The sequence below is a fragment of the Temnothorax curvispinosus genome, unplaced genomic scaffold (assembly GCF_003070985.1).
Source record: "Temnothorax curvispinosus isolate PA1 unplaced genomic scaffold, ASM307098v1 QBEX01004104.1, whole genome shotgun sequence".
Lineage (NCBI taxonomy): Eukaryota > Metazoa > Arthropoda > Insecta > Hymenoptera > Formicidae > Temnothorax > Temnothorax curvispinosus.
Window position 1 is genome coordinate 615,282 of NW_020213884.1, and position 18,472 is coordinate 633,753.

General features: G+C 31.0%; 1 protein-coding gene across 3 annotated transcripts; it reads left to right on the plus strand.

Moving 5' to 3' along the window:
• The first annotated feature begins 1,579 nt into the window (after positions 1-1,579).
• Positions 1,580-8,752, plus strand: LOC112453168 (protein quiver). Of its 3 annotated transcripts, none has more exons than XM_025013755.1 (5): positions 1,580-2,011; positions 3,632-3,776; positions 5,736-5,783; positions 7,870-8,016; positions 8,354-8,752. In XM_025013755.1, the coding sequence occupies exons 2-5, from the start codon at positions 3,752-3,754 to the stop codon at positions 8,608-8,610; spliced, it is 477 nt and encodes a 158-aa protein (XP_024869523.1). In that variant the 5' UTR covers positions 1,580-2,011; positions 3,632-3,751; the 3' UTR covers positions 8,611-8,752. The 3 variants fall into 3 exon arrangements, with proteins under 3 accessions (XP_024869523.1, XP_024869522.1, XP_024869521.1); XM_025013754.1 differs by lacking the exon at positions 1,580-2,011 and adding an exon at positions 2,032-2,309 and having other exon boundaries at positions 8,354-8,610; XM_025013753.1 differs by lacking the exon at positions 1,580-2,011 and adding an exon at positions 2,728-2,876 and having other exon boundaries at positions 8,354-8,610.
• Positions 8,753-18,472: the final 9,720 nt, after the last annotated feature.

Sequence of the window (18,472 nt, forward strand, 5' to 3'; positions counted from 1 at the left end):
GGCTGGATTATGCATTACATCTTGCCTTCGTTGGTTGGATTATTACATCTTGCCTTTGTTGGATATATTGGATCCGCCATTTTGAATTTTTAAAATCTGACTTCAGATTCGCAATCAGCGACCCCCAAAACTCCCGAGTAACGAGTTTCAAGTGAATCCGATGAATTTAAGAAAAATCAGTCCGCCATATTGGATCCGCCATTTTGAATTTTTAAAATCTGACTTCAGATTCGTAATCAGCAGCCAAAAATCTTAAAAGAACCATTTCGGCTGAATTTTTTGGACATTATTATTGGAGTATAAATGTGAAGCTGCTATATTTTTTGATTGGAAATGGTCAACTTTGACCCCCTATATTTCTTAAACGGGGCGTATGCTCCTCTTAAAATTTTGCAGGGATTATTGGGTCATCATAAGTAACCATTTGGCATAAAAAAAGTTTCAAAAATCGAGGTACCGAAAACGGGCATTTTTTGCCGATGCTCTTTACTGTTCCAATGAATAAGTGTGCTTCAAGACCGACAAATAATCAGCACGCAATTTGCGTGAAAAAAGTATATAAATTCACATAAAAATATAATATTAAGCTACAAAGATCCAGCTTGACCAAAGTTGGCATATCTTGATCTTTTTTCGTTAATTTCATTTAAAAAGTTATCTAAAAAATAAAAGTTGCTACTATTATCACCACAATGACAAAAATAAAACTAAAAAAAAGTTCCAATTTCGATTCTTGAATGAATGTTTTCTTATATAGCAGAAATTGGTAAACTTTTTTTTATAATTAATTAAGTAGTATTTTATTGATCAAGAGGCAAAATCGAGAATATTATATAGATACTTATATATAACAAAAAAGAGAGCAAATTTTTTTATTCATAAAATTTAAAATATAACAATAATTACATGATTCGTACAAAAACAGCGACAAACTGTGATAACTTTTGGCGCACAGGCCATATTAGGTTATCGATCTCTTCTATATGAAAAAATTGTCTTCAGATATTTAAAGCATTTCTTGAAAGAATAGTCTTTGAAAAACTTACAATTAGTCAGAAAAATATTAAAGCTCAAATTAATTTTAAAATAAAAACATTATCAATTTTTGTGATAAAAAACACTGAACAAGAAACTGAAATTGGTACCCTACTTTGGTTATTTTTTACTACAAATTTCCTGTCTCAACATTTTTTTATTTACTACTTATCTTCTTATCTTTTGTATATTTAATTTAGCAAAATTTCAAATTATCATCATTCCGACTTTGAAATTTCACACGAGAACGCCAAAGTGCGCAAGCGCTGTCTCACAATAAACTCTGATATAGAATTATTATTGACATTTTCTTTGACTAGTCCAACATCAAAATTGATGTATTGGTTTACTTTCACGACTACTTCTGTTTTAAAAGTTTCACGTTGAATGCTATCAGCGAGTTCTATTGTGCTACCATGCAAATTCTTGTCAAGCAGTAACGGCAACAGCAGCAGCAGCAGCAGCAGCTTCGTCGGTATACTTACCGCAACGCGTGAGCACGTGGCACGGACTGGCGGACTTCGTCATATTGATCGACCTGAATCCGCGCTCCGGTCGGCGCGTTGACTAGCGCGCTTGTTAGTCGTGCTTGTCAGTACCCGGAAAGCGCTTGTACGCTGCATTTACAGCGTAATCGCGACCGCATAGTCGCACCGTGGCATTTCGCGAACTGCATCGTGCCCTTTGCTACGTACCCTCGTACCCTCGTTACGCACGTTTCACCGTCGCTATGCATCGGTGATGTAGACTCGTCGGTAGACTCGGCGCTTAGGTGTCTAAGCTTGAAGAAGGTGTAAGCGCAGAGCAGTGCCGGATCTCGTTAAAGGGTCGACAATATTGAATCTGAGATCACGAAGAATGACGATGACCAGTAAAAGAAAATAGATTTTGTGTTCCAGACATCGTTTAAAAATCAGGTCACTAGTGTTGTCACGAGAAAATCAACCCTTCTAGACTGACCCGTGGTGCTAGAAAAGTATGTGCGAATTGTGATTAGGGGTATGACTGCATCAAATCTGCTTTGCAATCTGTTTTATAGATATACAAGTGATGCACTTCGGATTTTGTGCAGTTTTGACCTGTATTTTAATCATTATAGCTGGCTAAATATCTTAGTCAAGTTATTACTATTAACGTAAAATGAGATCTAGACATTCGGCACATAAATGATATATAAAATGTAAAATCTGTGAAAGTAAAAATTTTTGAAAGAGTTATATATAGGCAAATAATCAGTAATTCTTGTATTACTTTGTCGAGTAAAGCATATCAAGGTAATTTATTATTATAAATTATAATAATAAATATTTAACACAAAAGATGTTGACACATGAAAGGAATTTAATACCTTAATATTGCGTTTATTAATTTTTATGAAAGAAAAGACAGAGAGTATTTTAGAAGAATTAAAATAAATATAATAGACAAAATATTTTTGTACTTTTCTTATTATTCTAGAATTACGATTATATAACCGTTTTATAATGTTAAAATTCTTACGAATCTTTTTTTAATTTATACACTAAGTATATTATAGTTATAATACTTTATATCGTAGAATAAACTAATTTATTTTAGTAAACAATATATTTATTAAATTAATAATATTATAACCTAGACGTAAAAATCTTTTAACAAATAAATATTTAACATTATACCTTAATTAATAATTTATTGTTGTTATCAGGAAATACCATAGTACCAAGTTTCATGGCCAGTTAAATGATTTAGTGCGTTATTATCTCATTAAGCTGCTAAGTGCCTTAAATTGAGCATTCACATTATGACAGTTCTCAAATACACGAATACATCGAGAATACATATCAGCATATAAAGAGAAAGTAAATATTTCCGGTTTCAAATATACTAGCGGTGACAGATACTAGCATAAATTAGTTCTGTTTAATATTAATTAATATTATTATATTATTAATATAATAAATAAAATATTTTTAAACGCAAAACAAATAAAATAAATAGGAATATTTTAACAAATAAGTAAAGTATATCATTAAATAGTATATTGTACAACTAGTGGAAAAAGTGGTTGATTCTGAATGAGTGTGAAGTTGGTCGCACGAGCGAAGCGAGTGCGACCATCACACTCATTTGGGCTCGACCACTCTTCCCACGAGTTGTTCATACTATTTTTCCTAACAAAAGCGTGAAACAGGCCGCTTTTCGCGCTTGTTTTACAATTTCATTTCTCCACTAGTTGAGAAATGGCTCCATGTTTCAACGCTTACGTCATCATTTGCGAAATGGATCGTTTGGCTCACTCAAAACAAGCACGAAAAGCGGCCCATTTCACGCTCGCGTTAGGAAAATAATATTACATCATCAAGAAATTTATTTGCAAAATTTATAAAACAAATATAAATTTGATATTTAAGGTATAAGCAAGTATATAAACAATTAATTTAGAGAGAGCTTGAGCACTTACTTTAATTGTAGAATTTTATTTTCGCGTTTAAGTAGCTTAAAGCGGAATTGATGAAAAATATTTATTATAGCGCATACTCCAGCACAAAATTGGATCTATATATTTTCACAGATTGCCTTAAATTTAATTTGAAAGTCAATTCCGTAATTTCAGGGACGGCTTGAAATATACGGCTGAATCAGCTCGCGCTAATCGGGCGCTACTCGATGTTTGAGAAAGTCTCGACATGACGCGAAGCTAAACAAAGTGTAAGGAGATCCTGCCGCTGTCAGGATGTGGACGAATCACTTGATAGTGGGTGAGTGTGCATGCGTTCTCGATGAGCTTCCCATTTAATCCCGAAAGGTTTTTCTATATTTTAAGAGGATACCATCGTCGAACTGAAATAGGCTTCTCCCTTACACAAATGTCTATCATATTTAACGTCTAGAGTTTTTACACTTTGAAACTAGAACAATTATTATAATCTTGTCACTTGGAACTCCATAAAAATTCATATATCCAAGGATATCTGCTTTTTTAACGTTGTTAAATTAACTTGGAGCATAAATATTGAGATACAAATAAATAATCGCGATTGTTTGTAAGTCAAGAAATCGACAATCTTGGAAATCTAATGCAAATTAGTTACGGTCTCACTTACTATGAGTTTTATTACGATCTAAAAATCATAGGTGATATATATTAGATCAATCAACACGCGTACGGCCACTGCTTCCGTGCTGCTAGGTACGTGGACACGTACGTACGTAAGATTCATGAAGAAAGATCGCATTTTTTTTAGAAATATAGAGAACTACGGGATAAAGATATACAGATTGATATTGCATCACCGTTTCTTATATAATAAGAATTACTAACAGATTAAATCAATAATTTTACAAATTATACTTAAAATATGATACATAGTCCTCTATATTTCAAGTCAAATGCGGAAATATTTTCAAAAAAGTGCGTCAGGCATCTCCAAATTGTTTTGGTTCACTAATATAGACAATTGTTGCTGAATATCTCATTTGAATGGGAAAACTTGCAATATATTACAAAGTGTAATGTAAAAATTATGTTTTACATTTGTAAAAGCATTAATTTTTTTATTATATATCTTTATACTCACTGCACTTCGCACATATCTTTTTTATTTTCTATTATATACTTTGTATATCATCTATACGTATTTTTAAATTGATATTCTAGATATTATAGAAAACCCTAATTAAGTTTCTGTTACAAACAATAGCAGATTCTGTACAATAATTGCCAAAATACGGCACGCAAGCACAAGAATATCGATTTAGTTCACTTACTTCTTACATAGTATTACATAGTATAACCTGTTCATAAACATTAATTATAGTAGCACGATTCTGCACGGCTCTAAATGTAACGAGTAAAAAAATGCAATTGCTCTCGATATTGAAATAACTCTTACATGCACCACGCAGAAATTGTTAATCCTTTAGCCTTTCACACTATCGCGTATTAAAATATCAAAGATATATGAAAGAATTAAAAGACCTGAAGTGTAATTAAGACACAGTTGAATTACTATCTACGTCATATTCTAAATATACGCACGCATCACTTTAACTGGAGCAAAATTTTATCCAAACGTCTATCAAACGTTATGTGAAATTTCTAGCTTTCGTCTTTCCAAGTTATTTTCTTCAAGATAGACGTTCTATAAGCATATGATACACATGTATGTTTCAAGGCTCTTTTAAAACTATACGCAACTAAGTTTAATTTCTAAATCATGCCCCAGTTAATCATGCCATTTACTGTTCTATACTTGTCTATACGATATATGCTTTCTGCCTTTCTGCACACATGTTTATACCGCATGTGTGCCATATTTTATATTCTATACATATTCCCATAGTCCATCCACCATCATCAATTCTTTATTACACACCTCATAATCTGCAAGAGCGAAAGCGCAGCAAAATTAGTATCATCCAGCGAACCGAAAAATCTGGACGTGACTGCCGCACGGGTCCCTCTTTGATCAATCGAGTGATAGCATTATTAACTAGCACAACTATCAGCAACATCGTTAATACCGGTATGCTAGAGCCGCGCTATAGAGATAGTAGCGGTTGTAATGGTAGTCGCAGCCACCGTAGCCGTTGTATAATAGCGCTAGGCCCGTTGCTTGCGTTATCACAGATCACGTCGTGTTACTTAAGTTATAGCAAACCTGCGCACATTGCCAACGCCACATTGCCTAAAGCAGTAACGAATCTTTCGTTTTCAGCGGCAATTGTACTCGCGGTTGCCAACGTCTGTCATGCGGAGTGCCAGAGTGAGTGATTAAGTCAGCTTACTCTCCTCGGTATGCCGGTACCGTGTCGTCGGACTCGTTCTCGCTAGGGACTCGATGAAGGTCGATGAAGCTCGATGCGTCCGCGGCAAAGTGACTTTTTGTCAGAGTATATCTCAGGGTGGGAAAGCGTTCTCTGTCGGGTATTATCCGGTCGAGATTGCTTTCGCTCCGAACTGGGCGAGAATTCCACGAAAAAAAGTTTTGCTTAACGAAGAGCATTATAGTTATTTTCACAATGTCGAATTCTCGATAAGTCATAAGAGGTCTTTGTAAATCGTAAGTGTCGCTCGACAATATTCGCATAAATTAATCTTATTCTCGTCCAGTTTCATTGAACACAACCACGTCGAACACAACCCGTTTGTGCTTCTGTATCGCGCTGTGAAAACCGAACAGTGCTTGTTATCTCGTTTTTTTAGAACTCACGTGCGCGCTTATCGATACGTAAATTCTTATATGAAAAATGTGCACTCGGAAAACTATGTGACCGCAAAGTATAAAAAACTTTCCAGATTGAATAATTTATCCGAATTGTGTATGATCCCAAATTACATATTTAATGATTTCGATCTTATTAATTAGTCACTTTCTTTACAATAACAGTTTATACTCTTAAGTCTACTATCTGCTTATTTAGCGTTAAATATGACTGTTTAACAGCTAAAAGTTTACAAGTTGGTTTGTGTATTTAATATAGTAGTATGTTATACAGAGTGTTTCAGAAGGTATAATGGAACAAACTTTAGAAGATGATAAGTCTCACCTTATAGACATATATAATAGACTGAGCATTCCCATTGGAGCGAGCTTCTGTCACAAGCAAGATCTGTCACAATTAGATTAGAAATTGTCACAATTAGAAAAAGAAAGCGGCACTGCAAGCATATCTTCTGTCCTTCAAATCTTGCCAGAAGCTCTCCAATGGCAATGTTCAGTCTATTGTGTACGTCTATGGTCTTACGAAAAGAATCAATTTGGTTAAGGAACAAATGTGCTCCGACGCGTCCTTGAGGAGCTACGCCTGCTAGCTATGGTACCTATACATTATTCCAGTCGACATTAGGGACGCAGGAAGTAATTGAAAGGGATCGTGACGGATTTGGATTAAATTATTAAAACAATATTGAAATAAATCACTTAAGTGACAAAGGGGCTTAGAGCCGTATAACATATTGTTCGTGTCGTCGATAATAAATTTGTGTAAATTTTTGTATACTTGTTCCAGCTCAGTGTACACTTTTGTATTTATTTATACATGGGCGTTAACATGCGGATCTCTTCTCAATATTTACCGGTTATTAGCGATAAATATCATTACATATCTCACAATCAGTGATCCAATTTGATTTAATTATAAGAATGCTGATTAACATCAAAAAGTTAAATTGATTATGGACTTAAGTATGTGGATTTACTGTTCCAAAATTAGAGCTGTGTTTCAAGACTGAAAAATATTCGGCGCGCAGTTTACTGAGTGAGTTGAAATAAGTATAGAAAAATTCACATAGAAATATAATCGACACAAACATCCTCTGTTATGGCTATAAGTCTCTTTGCCATTTAGGTGATTTATTTCAATATTGTTTCTAATTTAATCAAAAGCCGCCATGATCCCTTCAATTATTTCCTCATTCTTAGTATCGACTGGAGTAATACCTATATGTATATCACTGCATAGCAGGCGTAGCTTCACGCGTCGAAAGATATGGGTTCCTTAATAAAAATTGATTCTTTTGATAAGACTTTTACCTATTCCCTAAAGTTTGTTTCACCTTCTAAAACACCCTGTACATTAATAATATATTTTATCCTGTACATTAATAATAAATTTCACAAATTTATTATTAATTATCAGTTATTAATTATTTTTGCTAATAACAAAATGTCAGAGAGTCATGTTTAACACTAAATAAGGGATAAAAGAAGGGATCTGTAAGCAAATTGGACATTATAAAAAATAGGTAGTTGTTATAAATAGATCATCACATTCTTTGACTTCGCATACATTCTTTCCCGAGTGCGATAAGGACGATATATGATCTTTGAAAGCGTATCTATTTCACAGCTCGTTCCATTTACTGCTATGAATGCGACTCATGGACAGATCTCAGATGCAAGGATCCTTTCAACTATACGGCACTACCCAGGGACCAGCCACCGTTGATGACATGTAACGGATGCTGCGTGAAAATGGTCCGCAATGCAAAATCACGTAAGTATTTTCTGTATCTTTGTTATGAAAAATTTACTTCTTCTATAGAGAGACTTAAAATATCTATTCAATTTTCCATAAATCAGACTATACCATTAACTAATTAAACTAAGAGTCTTTAGACAAGAAGAACTTAACGCGGCTCAAACGTTTAGTAAATTATGGTCTTATGGTAAATAGTTATTAGAAAGTTATTGTAATAACACGTATTACACATTCTACCATATTAAAGATAATAAAACTAATTGTAAATCTAAATTAATTAATAAATATGAATCTCAGATTTTTACATCCGCAGGAATTTACTTGCTGCTTATTGTTCTCGTTTGCTTTGCAGCGTACGAGAGCGTGAGAAGAACCTGCACCGCGCAACTACAAATAAACTTATTCATGGTGGACCACGTGTGCATGATGGAAAGTACCGGCACTGGTCACATGTGCTTCTGTGAGGAGGATATGTGCAATCGTGTACCCCCGACCTCGCGCTCGAATCCCGTACTCCTGCTGATCCTGTCGACCATCCTTATTCTGCGTTCGGCCGTCTTAGAAGCCTCCGCTTGCTTTGTAGAACGTTGCAATAATCACATCGTATAACACCAATTAATTCGATCCACCCATCGCAGTGGTGTCCAATCATATCCTTCGTAGAAATTCTAGCGAGTCGACTACACGACCATTCGTCGGAACGAACGATAAGAGCTGGCTTTTTAAAAGCTACAGCCTTTGAGATGTAGAATAAAAAAAAAGAAATCAAAAGCATATAGAACGATGGATGATTGACATGCATCATTATCATTCATTTTTGTGCCTCTTTCAAGTGCGTGTTATCGATCCATTAGATCGCATAGAAATCGAATATATTACGTGGCATTTGTATAATATGAAAATTTTATCAAAGTTGCATATCTTATTGTTAGATAGTATATGCATAATAGAAAATGAGAATGCTAAGATAAATTTGGTAAGTGTTAAAAGTGCTAAAAAAAGAAACATATGAGAATAGATGTCTTGAAGTAAAATATATATATTTATGTATTCTTATAAGGGATTTTAGTATTCGCTATAATGTAGTTTGCATTAATTTTAATATTAATTAATTGACTTACGTTTCCCTTGGGAGACAGGCCCTTCGGGGTAAATGCAATATAAGTCATCTAGGCCGCGTACAAAATTATATAACTTTTAAATTAGAGCTAAAAGAAAAATTAAAGAAACTATTAAATAGCGCATCGATAATAAATTTCATTATAAACTTATCTTGAAATTTGCAGTGAAATTAGATAATTTGAACTATATACCACACTAAGTAGTTACAATTGAATTGTAACTAATAGAAAATTTAATCTTCTTGTTTTCTATAACGAGATTTGTCCAATTTATGTGCATCGTTCGTTCCGATCATTGGCCTTAGACAGCATCGATAGTACCTAGGCGTTTCTCGTGTAGAAATTATCCACTATCTAATCGATTTCTCTGATAATCTCGGCACGAGTCCGAATTCTCTATTAGTTGCTCTTTGAGCAAGCACGGCTAGCATCATTGCAATACATTCGTAATATTCGTAAACGCTGAAGAAGGAGTTTTATTGAAGAAAATATTATTAAAATACAAATTAAAATATCAAATATTAAATTGTATCATCTGTTTAAATAATAGATTTGAGTTATAGAAGCCATATTTGTAAAAAAATTTCATTTAATATAATAATTCGGACATATTAGAGAACATATTAAACTACTTTTATAATACTTATTTACTTAAATTATATAATTTTGCAATATTTCTTGCCTAAATCTAGCATTCTTGATGCTTCATATATTAGGCAATTATGTAATCTATTGTAATTTTTTTATTGCTCACTTTTAAATACTCTTAAATTAAAAAAAATACGTTCCAGTTTTAAATTGACAAGTAAAATATAAATTAAATTTTTTCTTCGGCGTTACCGCGCTGCATGTACTCGACTGTCGTCTAGGAACATCGATGATGATTTAACCATTTGCCCTATATTACGATAAAGCAAAGTAACAAAATGTGGATACTCTAGCTCTCGGATTTTTCTCACAACAATGCACCTCACTATGTCGTTTCTCTTATTCTGATGCGACAATGTTCGACGCGACTGGTCGAGTTTCGTTCGATGCGAAATATACTTATGAAGAAGCACAATAAAATTACACGAGGTATGGACGCCAAATTTGCACGTATTACATTAAAAAATATTAATATATATATATATATATATATTTCAGGGATCTCCTATATTTTAGATAAAAAATTATATAAATAGAAAAATGCAACTTTATTATATATAATATCTAAAATGTTTAATCTTTGTTTTATTACGCCTTATATATTTATAACAGAAATGTTGAATAGAAATTTCTTTGAATCATATTTTTTTCTTGATGTCTTCTGCGCGTATTCAAAATATATTATTTCTTGCACAATTATGTTTTCAGTAAACAGTAACGTTCTATACGTCGATAACTTTTAATTTTAAATTTAAAAACTTATAAAATAATATTGATTACATATTATGATGAAGTTATAAAATAATAATTATATGATTATAGTAACAAATGGCGTGCATTCGTCGTGCAATTTAATCGATTTAGCAGAACGCTTCCTTGATAGTATCCAATCACGACTCTTTTTTCGCTTTTCTTTACATCTTATCTTTCTCTCTCTCTCTCTCTCTCTCTCTCTCTCTCTCTCTCTCTCTCTCTTTCACATAGCCTGGTTTACCTTTTGCACTCTTCTTTCATTCTTCTCTCTCTATAACTTCCTTGTAGACGCCTTTTACCCGTTCTGAAAAAGAAAAACATCCTCATATTCGAAATGAGAGAAATGGGAGGTAATTAATAGAAGGCGAGCTTGTACGATAGAAAGACATTCTCTACCTTAGAAGGCATGGTTGCAGCATGCACGTCCGACAAACAAGGCCGACAGACGCAGAGAAAATCGACCGACGAGCAGCGAGGATGATCTTCTCGAGTTCCGGAAGTTACCTGGCCGCATATGCGCACGTTTTCTGAAACAAACATATTTTTTTAAAAATACTTTATCTTGAAAATCTTAGAAAATTTGTGGATTAGACAAAAAGATAAAAAAATAACAAAATAATTAAAATTTTTATTTTAATTTATATACGCGGAATTTTTTAAAGCTCAAAATTATAAAGAATTGTAAGTTTTTTGATAATAAGTATATATAAATTCAATGATCATTTTAAAAGTAAATTAAAAAAATTTATTTTAAATTTGGAAATTTGAAGATTCTAGGAATTAGAAATTTGGGTAAAAGCTCAACAACAGAAAAATTTGTTGTAGATCTTCTGGAAATGAGCGCACACTTATAAGAGCTTAGATCATTATAGTTATGAAGTTTCAAAGCACTTAGAAAAAGATCGAGTTACACGTAGACGAAAATGAAGTTGAGTGCATGGATTGTAGCGTTTATTAAGGCTGTATAATTTATGGAAAGTCAACGCAAAATTTTTATTTTTAAATTTTATTTGCACAGTAACGATTAATTTATTATATAATGCTTTGTGCAAAATTAGCAACTTGGATATATTTATATATTTCATAAATAAAAGAACAGATTTATTTATGTAATTATTTTATTATATTTATTTATTACTTTATATTTATTACTTTATATTTATTACTTTATATAATATATTCTTACTTTATATTTATTACTTTATATAATTATATTCCTTTTTTAAGAGAAGATATTTTATGAATAAATTAAATAGTATGTTTTATATAACTTGTGATTAAAACTATAAATAATTAATGCTGGAAATAGCTTTAGCGTTTGACTTTCAAATAAATGTACAGCAACACTTTGCATGACACTGCATGACCCTATCGTTATTACTTTTGCGTGTGAACGAGTACTCCACTTCTATATACGGCCACTGGTCAAAAGCGAACAGCATTCACATTTTTATTTTATTTTATTAAATATCGTTATTGAGTTAGATCAGTTAGATGTACAGGCAATACGATCTCAAAAGGAATTATATTATGAAATCTCGAAAGTTGAAAAACTCAGAGCTGTCTCACGACTCCAAGCTCATTATACAAATTCAAAAAAATTGAGCCGCTGTTCCTTTTCTCCTATGACTCGTCCAAATGCAACAAGAACAACAGCATTAAAATAACGGTTATAACAACTGTGACAACTATGATAACCCACGATACCTTCCACCCCGACAAACGCAACGCAAAGCAGACGAAATACAAAGCACAACGTGGGCCTTCAGCTTTATTCGTGCCACGACTAACGAATATATCTACCACTTCTGATAAAAATCGACTTTATTTGTTAAATTGAGCTTAGCTCTATTTGATTATTTGAAAGTTTCAATTTTTCAGCAGAGAAAACTATTGAATGAAACTATTGACTTACGCCATTGGAGCTTAGTATGTCATAAGGGTACACACATACACATACACACGCACGCGTACACACACACACACACACACACACATCTGTGACTTCCAATGAATATTTTGCAAAACTTTAAACATCATATAAATGATATTTAAAGTTTAATATAAAGTTATACAATATATATATTATATATTACTTTACTTATACATATATAACTATAGTAGTTAAAATGTTTATAGACATGTGTTATAATTTTGTTTAAAAATTGTGGCCACAGTATATGTACATACATACTTGCCAAGAATAGCTAAAGCGCTAATTAACTAATTTTATTTGTTTAATTTATATAATAATTTTTTTTGCAGAAAAAATATTGTGCATGAATGTAAGAGATTTAATAGTCACTGACGTACTCTGTTTAAAATCGATTGTAACTCAGCGTGATGTAATTGTTATCTCTGCTGAATGCAACCGCCGATCGATATTGCAACAGCTTCCAACTGGCACGACCAAGCTGAACGCACATGTCCTCACAGAGAGGCTTTCGAATCGGAGCCTCTTGCCAAACAAGCTTCGGTGCTTGCTTGACTAATGGCGAGCAGACCGACGTTTCTCTGGCAAGCCATGCGGCTCGTGTCGCGTCATTTGTTCATTGTCGCACGCGCGGCTGCGAGGCTACCTATAGTACCTATTCATGTTTTTATCGCGATCTACGTCGCTCTTACGCTACCGTCCCGTTTCTCTGTTCCTTCATTCTTTTTACTATATTTTATTCAGCGTCCTTCAATCTTCTGATTTAACGTGTATTGTATTTTAAGTCAAATATTGTCCAAGCGCTCGTTGTACGAGTGAAGAACATGCTCAAGTTAAATTGTATTAGATTTTTATTTTATTTTACCGTATAATATTTTACGAATTTACAGATCAGCTATCCCTTTTTTAGAAAAACAGATTTCTTTAACAAAATTAAATAAAAAATTAAATTTAGACAAAAATTCACGTGTGACATTTGTAAATATATGTATCTATATGTTGCAAGAGTCTATTTTTTATAATAAAAACGTCACTATGTCTCTACTGCACAATCAAAAATTGTAAGATTAAAATCTCCAAAGAAACAATAAATAACAAAACCGAATTTTATTTAATCAGATTAATAAGTATAACTTAATAACTCCTTGTTTTGCTTTTAAATCAAATTCTTTTTCTCTAATTAAAATATACATTAAATTACAAAAAAATTTTGTAACAAATTTGAAGTTGATTATCTTTTATTAGCAATTTTGTGTCTTTTTATTACATTCAATTTTGTTTCTTTTTATTACAAATATGCCAAAAATACTGGCTGATTAGAGTTCGAAAATAAATAAGCCAAGCATGTTTTTTTATTTTATGACAATGAATCGCAACAGAGATACGGGAACGTATCGATATTAAACCCTCGTTTACCGATAATAATCGGTACAAAATCTGGCCTCGCAGCTGAAAAGTATCCACGTATAGCTAATTAATCTACTTGCGATATAGATTATTTAGCGTAGAAAATCATAGAAAAATATCGACGCAAGGACGAATATAGATAGAAGGAAATAATTTTAATAGATAAGAATAATTTATAGAAAACGAATAAGTTAGTTTATACTAATCCTTTAACTCTTACCCTTTAATGCCCTAACAATGCTCTTTAATGGGCATTGCGTATGTTTTAATTTTATTTATTAGAATATAATATTTGTTTAATAATAAATTTGAAAATGCAATTGTGCGCTTAAATTAATAAACTAATAAGTAAAGAAAATGAGATTACAGTTAAAGGATTAAATATTATATAAAAGTATGTATATCTCTCTCCTACTATATTGTATTTCTATAAAATATATATACGATTATGTAATTAGTATATTTCATATATGTATATGTATATACTTTATATATATATACATATAAAGAAATATAACTTTTGTTTTATAGTAATGTATTGAAAAAAATTGTGATATGTTAATCTTATTTAGAAATTTAAGAGTAAAAGAGTAAACGTTAAACATATCTTTGTTATTGTTTGTGTCGATGGAATGTAAATGCAGACAAACATGTTCCCCATTCTTGAATCTTTAATAATTAATGTATTTTACCATATCAATAGGCTTTAACCTATTTTTGCGAATTTTTATTGAAGTTGTTTACTTAAATTCTATTAATTGGATCTATCTCAATTTATATGAAATAAGAGAAGAGGGATTTTAATTCAAATAAATTTTCATTAATCTCTTGTTTTAATTTTTATAGCATATTTTATCATAAACTAAGCAGACTTTTAGGTAAGAAAAAAAAATATTTTATTCCGTTCAAAGAAATAATGAAAAAATAAACCGTATTTTATATTTTTTTTTATTTAATGATAATAATAATAAAGTAATTTTTAGATGTCTTATTAATGCTCAATTTGTATTATTATGTCTAGCAAATAATTCACAATTATATTTCTTGGAAAATTAAAGAAAATGTTATATAAAATTATTGGATACAGAGTAAAATACACTTTGTCGATTAATATTGAAAGTATATATATTTTTATGTACGTTGGTACTATACACATGCGCGTTCGTTTATTTATTAACTTTAAGAAATAATTTTTATATATAATATAAAATAGCAATTACATTGCTATACTGTTAAACATCAATCTAGATTTTATTTATTTCTAAATAACTTTAAAATAATATATAAATTGATCTTATTTTATAATATATATGCTTTAATTAACATAAAGTACTAAATTAAAGTAATTAGAATACAAAATTAATTAATTTTTAAATGCAAATTGTATATTAATTTGCATCAAATCGACGAATTAATTGTTTTTTTTATAGGATTGTAACTGTATTTACAATCAAAGAGTTTTTACAAGATTCAAATTTATTTAGTTATAAAAACTCGAATGCAAAGTTTATCATTCCGAACATTTCAGTATCGTTATAGCTATATATTGCCAGTAATTATTAAGTAATTAATAAGGAATAATTAAATTGGTAAAGTGAAATGTTGTGATTGTGAACAAAAGATATAAATAGAGAAAATAATTAAGCAGAATTTTCTGATTTGTATGAGTAAAAATTATAAATAAATGTAAATGTTACAAAAATTTTACAATTTCTGTAGATATTTTACCATCTTTAGTCTGTTAGAATTTAATGTTTTTATTTATTTGTTTCTTTGTGAAAATATCAGTTGTTCATTTTCCATTACAAATGTTTGCACAGAATGTGGTATATTTTTAACATATATAGTATATGACTCTCGTATTACGTCCAAGCTCCACGATTTTATATTTCGTGAGAATTTCAAAGGTTTAAGTAAAGGCACAAAAGAACCCCGCAGAGCTTCATTAATGTTCTAAACTAAAGCAATTGCCATAAATCGAATGTACTTGAGCTGAAAGCGTACTGAAAGTTCCAAATATAAGTCCACGTTCCTGAGAACAATGTATATCAACGTTTAAATCATGGAAATTTAATTCTTATAACCAGAAGCGGATCTCGTGCGATCTGACGTAAGCGAGAAATGAGTAAAAAGAAAAGAAATAGATATCAAATAAGAGAGAATCCTGAATATATATTTTTTTAGATAACTTTTAGTAATAATATATATATATATTTTTATTAATTAAATAATATAAATGAGATTGATAATCTAAAGATAACAAAATTAAGAATGCATATGTGTATCTGTGTGTAATATATTATTTTTAACACGCTAATGTTACATCGATATAGAGGTCATCGGACAGGATATTCAGGAGAAAGGATTCTAATTTAAAACGTTAAAATCCAGTCTGGTTATTCATAAATATTTTATTCATGTAAAATGAAACTAAAATTGGTACAGGTACATACATACATGTAATATGTGCGATATGAAGACGAAATAAGACTGAAGGTCATTCTACCTCCCCCGTGTTCCTTTCCCTACAGCACGAAATATTGCAGCAACTTGCAACAACATTGCAGCAATATTGCAATATTGCTGCAATGTTGCTGCAAGTTGCTGCAATATTTTGTGCTGTAGGAGTTTTTTACTGGCAGTGCTGAAAATATATAGTTTGCGTCACGTAACTATAGATTTTCAGTACTGGCAGTGAATAAAGAAACACAGCCCTCTTCTACTGAGCTGAAGAAGTGAGAGAAAGTTTTTTGGAGGGAAGATTAGATTTGGGTGGAGGACCTTATAGCTTATTAGAAAGGAAAGAAGGAAAAAAAGAACAACACTAAAACATGATTTATTTATATTATTTGGTACTTCTTCCAAGCTTGGTCTAAAAATTTATACGCGCTCGCTCATGCGCCCGTCTGTCCTGTCGATTCTGATAGTGTTTTACGGCGCACCGCGCGCATGCAGTTAGGACTCGGATCCGAGCTTTTATTATAACTATAGATATCGAATGGGTTATTTAGATTTTATTTGCTAGAGAGATGAAGTGGAAAGAAAATATGAAATATTATCTATAAATTAGGTATATGAAAAAAGAAGGAAACGAGAAGAAGAATAGTAAAAAGAGATGAAATAACGAGAAAAGAGTAAGAAAGAGAATGAGAAAGGAGAGAATAAAAGAAAGTAAGACATAATCTATCATAGTGAGTGTATCAATAAACTCGCTAAAGGAAAATGAAAGAGAGAAAGAGAATCTACCAAATGCATTAATGAACTTGTTAAGAGAGAATAAAAGAAAGAAAACGAATCCACCAAATGAGTCAGTAAACCGGTTAAAAGTAAAGGAGAAAAATCAGAAACAGGAAATAAATTGAGTTGGAAAAAGAATAAATATATAAATCGTCAGAATAAGAGTGGAACATAAGTCTGAATCTAAACGATAATTATAATAAAAATAAACAAAAGCAAAATTGTGCGACTAACTTGATGATATCTCGAGAAAAATAACGGTTTTATGGCAGAACTTTTATCCTAATTTCTACTATAACTACTTAAATATTAATTTTAAATAAATTATAGAACAATTAATAATATACAATATGCATAGTTAATAAATAATAATTTTTAATTAGAGTGTAAAAAATACCCCGGGTAATTGTAAAAAGAACTAGATGACTATTTCTGGGTTAAAAATAAAGAATTATTTTACAATTTTATGATTTTCTGATGTCTGGCAGCGGATCTAAAATATATTTCTTTTTATCTACACATGTTTTTTATATGTGTTATATCGGGTAACAATCTTTAACACTCGTTATTATTTGACTGCAGAGTTATTGGATCTTTAATCAGAATTTATATTTACTTGTTTATCTATTTCTTGATAAAAAATCTCTCGCAATTTTTTGTTTTAAATAGATCACAGGTTCTTGAGTTTTATAGTTTCCAAGTTAGGCATGCACTGCTAAAATCTGACATTTCTTTAAAATAACATTTATAATCTTAAAGAAAAATTGGGATTGTCAACTCTTAGCATTTTCTGTATGTCGTCGAAGAGTATCTCAAATATTCATAGATGAAGTCCATATATTCGGTTTCGCACAATATTATTTTTATATAAAAACTTGTGGCGACATTATATAGATCTCCACGATAGAAAAGAACTGTGAAGTCCAGAGGATGTAACATATGTATGATAATGTATAATATTTATGTACATTTGAATATATTTTTAAGATTTTTTAGAACAAGGCAGAAATAAATTATACGTATAAGTGCGGGTAATTAATACAGCATTAAGCATTTTGTCATATTGTGCATTTATTTAATTTCATACGTTTATCACGTACAAAATATTGCACTCTACACCTTCGTTTTAACAATTACTACAATATTCTTTTAATTACCAACATAAACTACATAAATATTAAAAATAATGCGATTATTAATTATTATCTGCCAATCTTGTACCACTTTTTTTATTTTTATAAGCTATTAATATAAAGTCAATAATTTGTCAATAGTTTGTAAATAAAGGTAGTTATTTTAATAAACAAAAAACAAATTGTATTTTCAATTAAAAATAAATACATTAATTAATAATTAACTTAATGTATTTATT

Coding starts and splice junctions, on each gene's coding strand:
- LOC112453168 (XM_025013755.1), top strand. CDS start 3,752: ATGTGGACGAATCACTTGATAGTGG. Junction 5,784..7,869: donor CTGTCATGCGGAGTGCCAGA/GTGAGTGATTAA, acceptor TCTATTTCACAG/CTCGTTCCATTTACTGCTAT. Junction 8,017..8,353: donor GGTCCGCAATGCAAAATCAC/GTAAGTATTTTC, acceptor TTTGCTTTGCAG/CGTACGAGAGCGTGAGAAGA.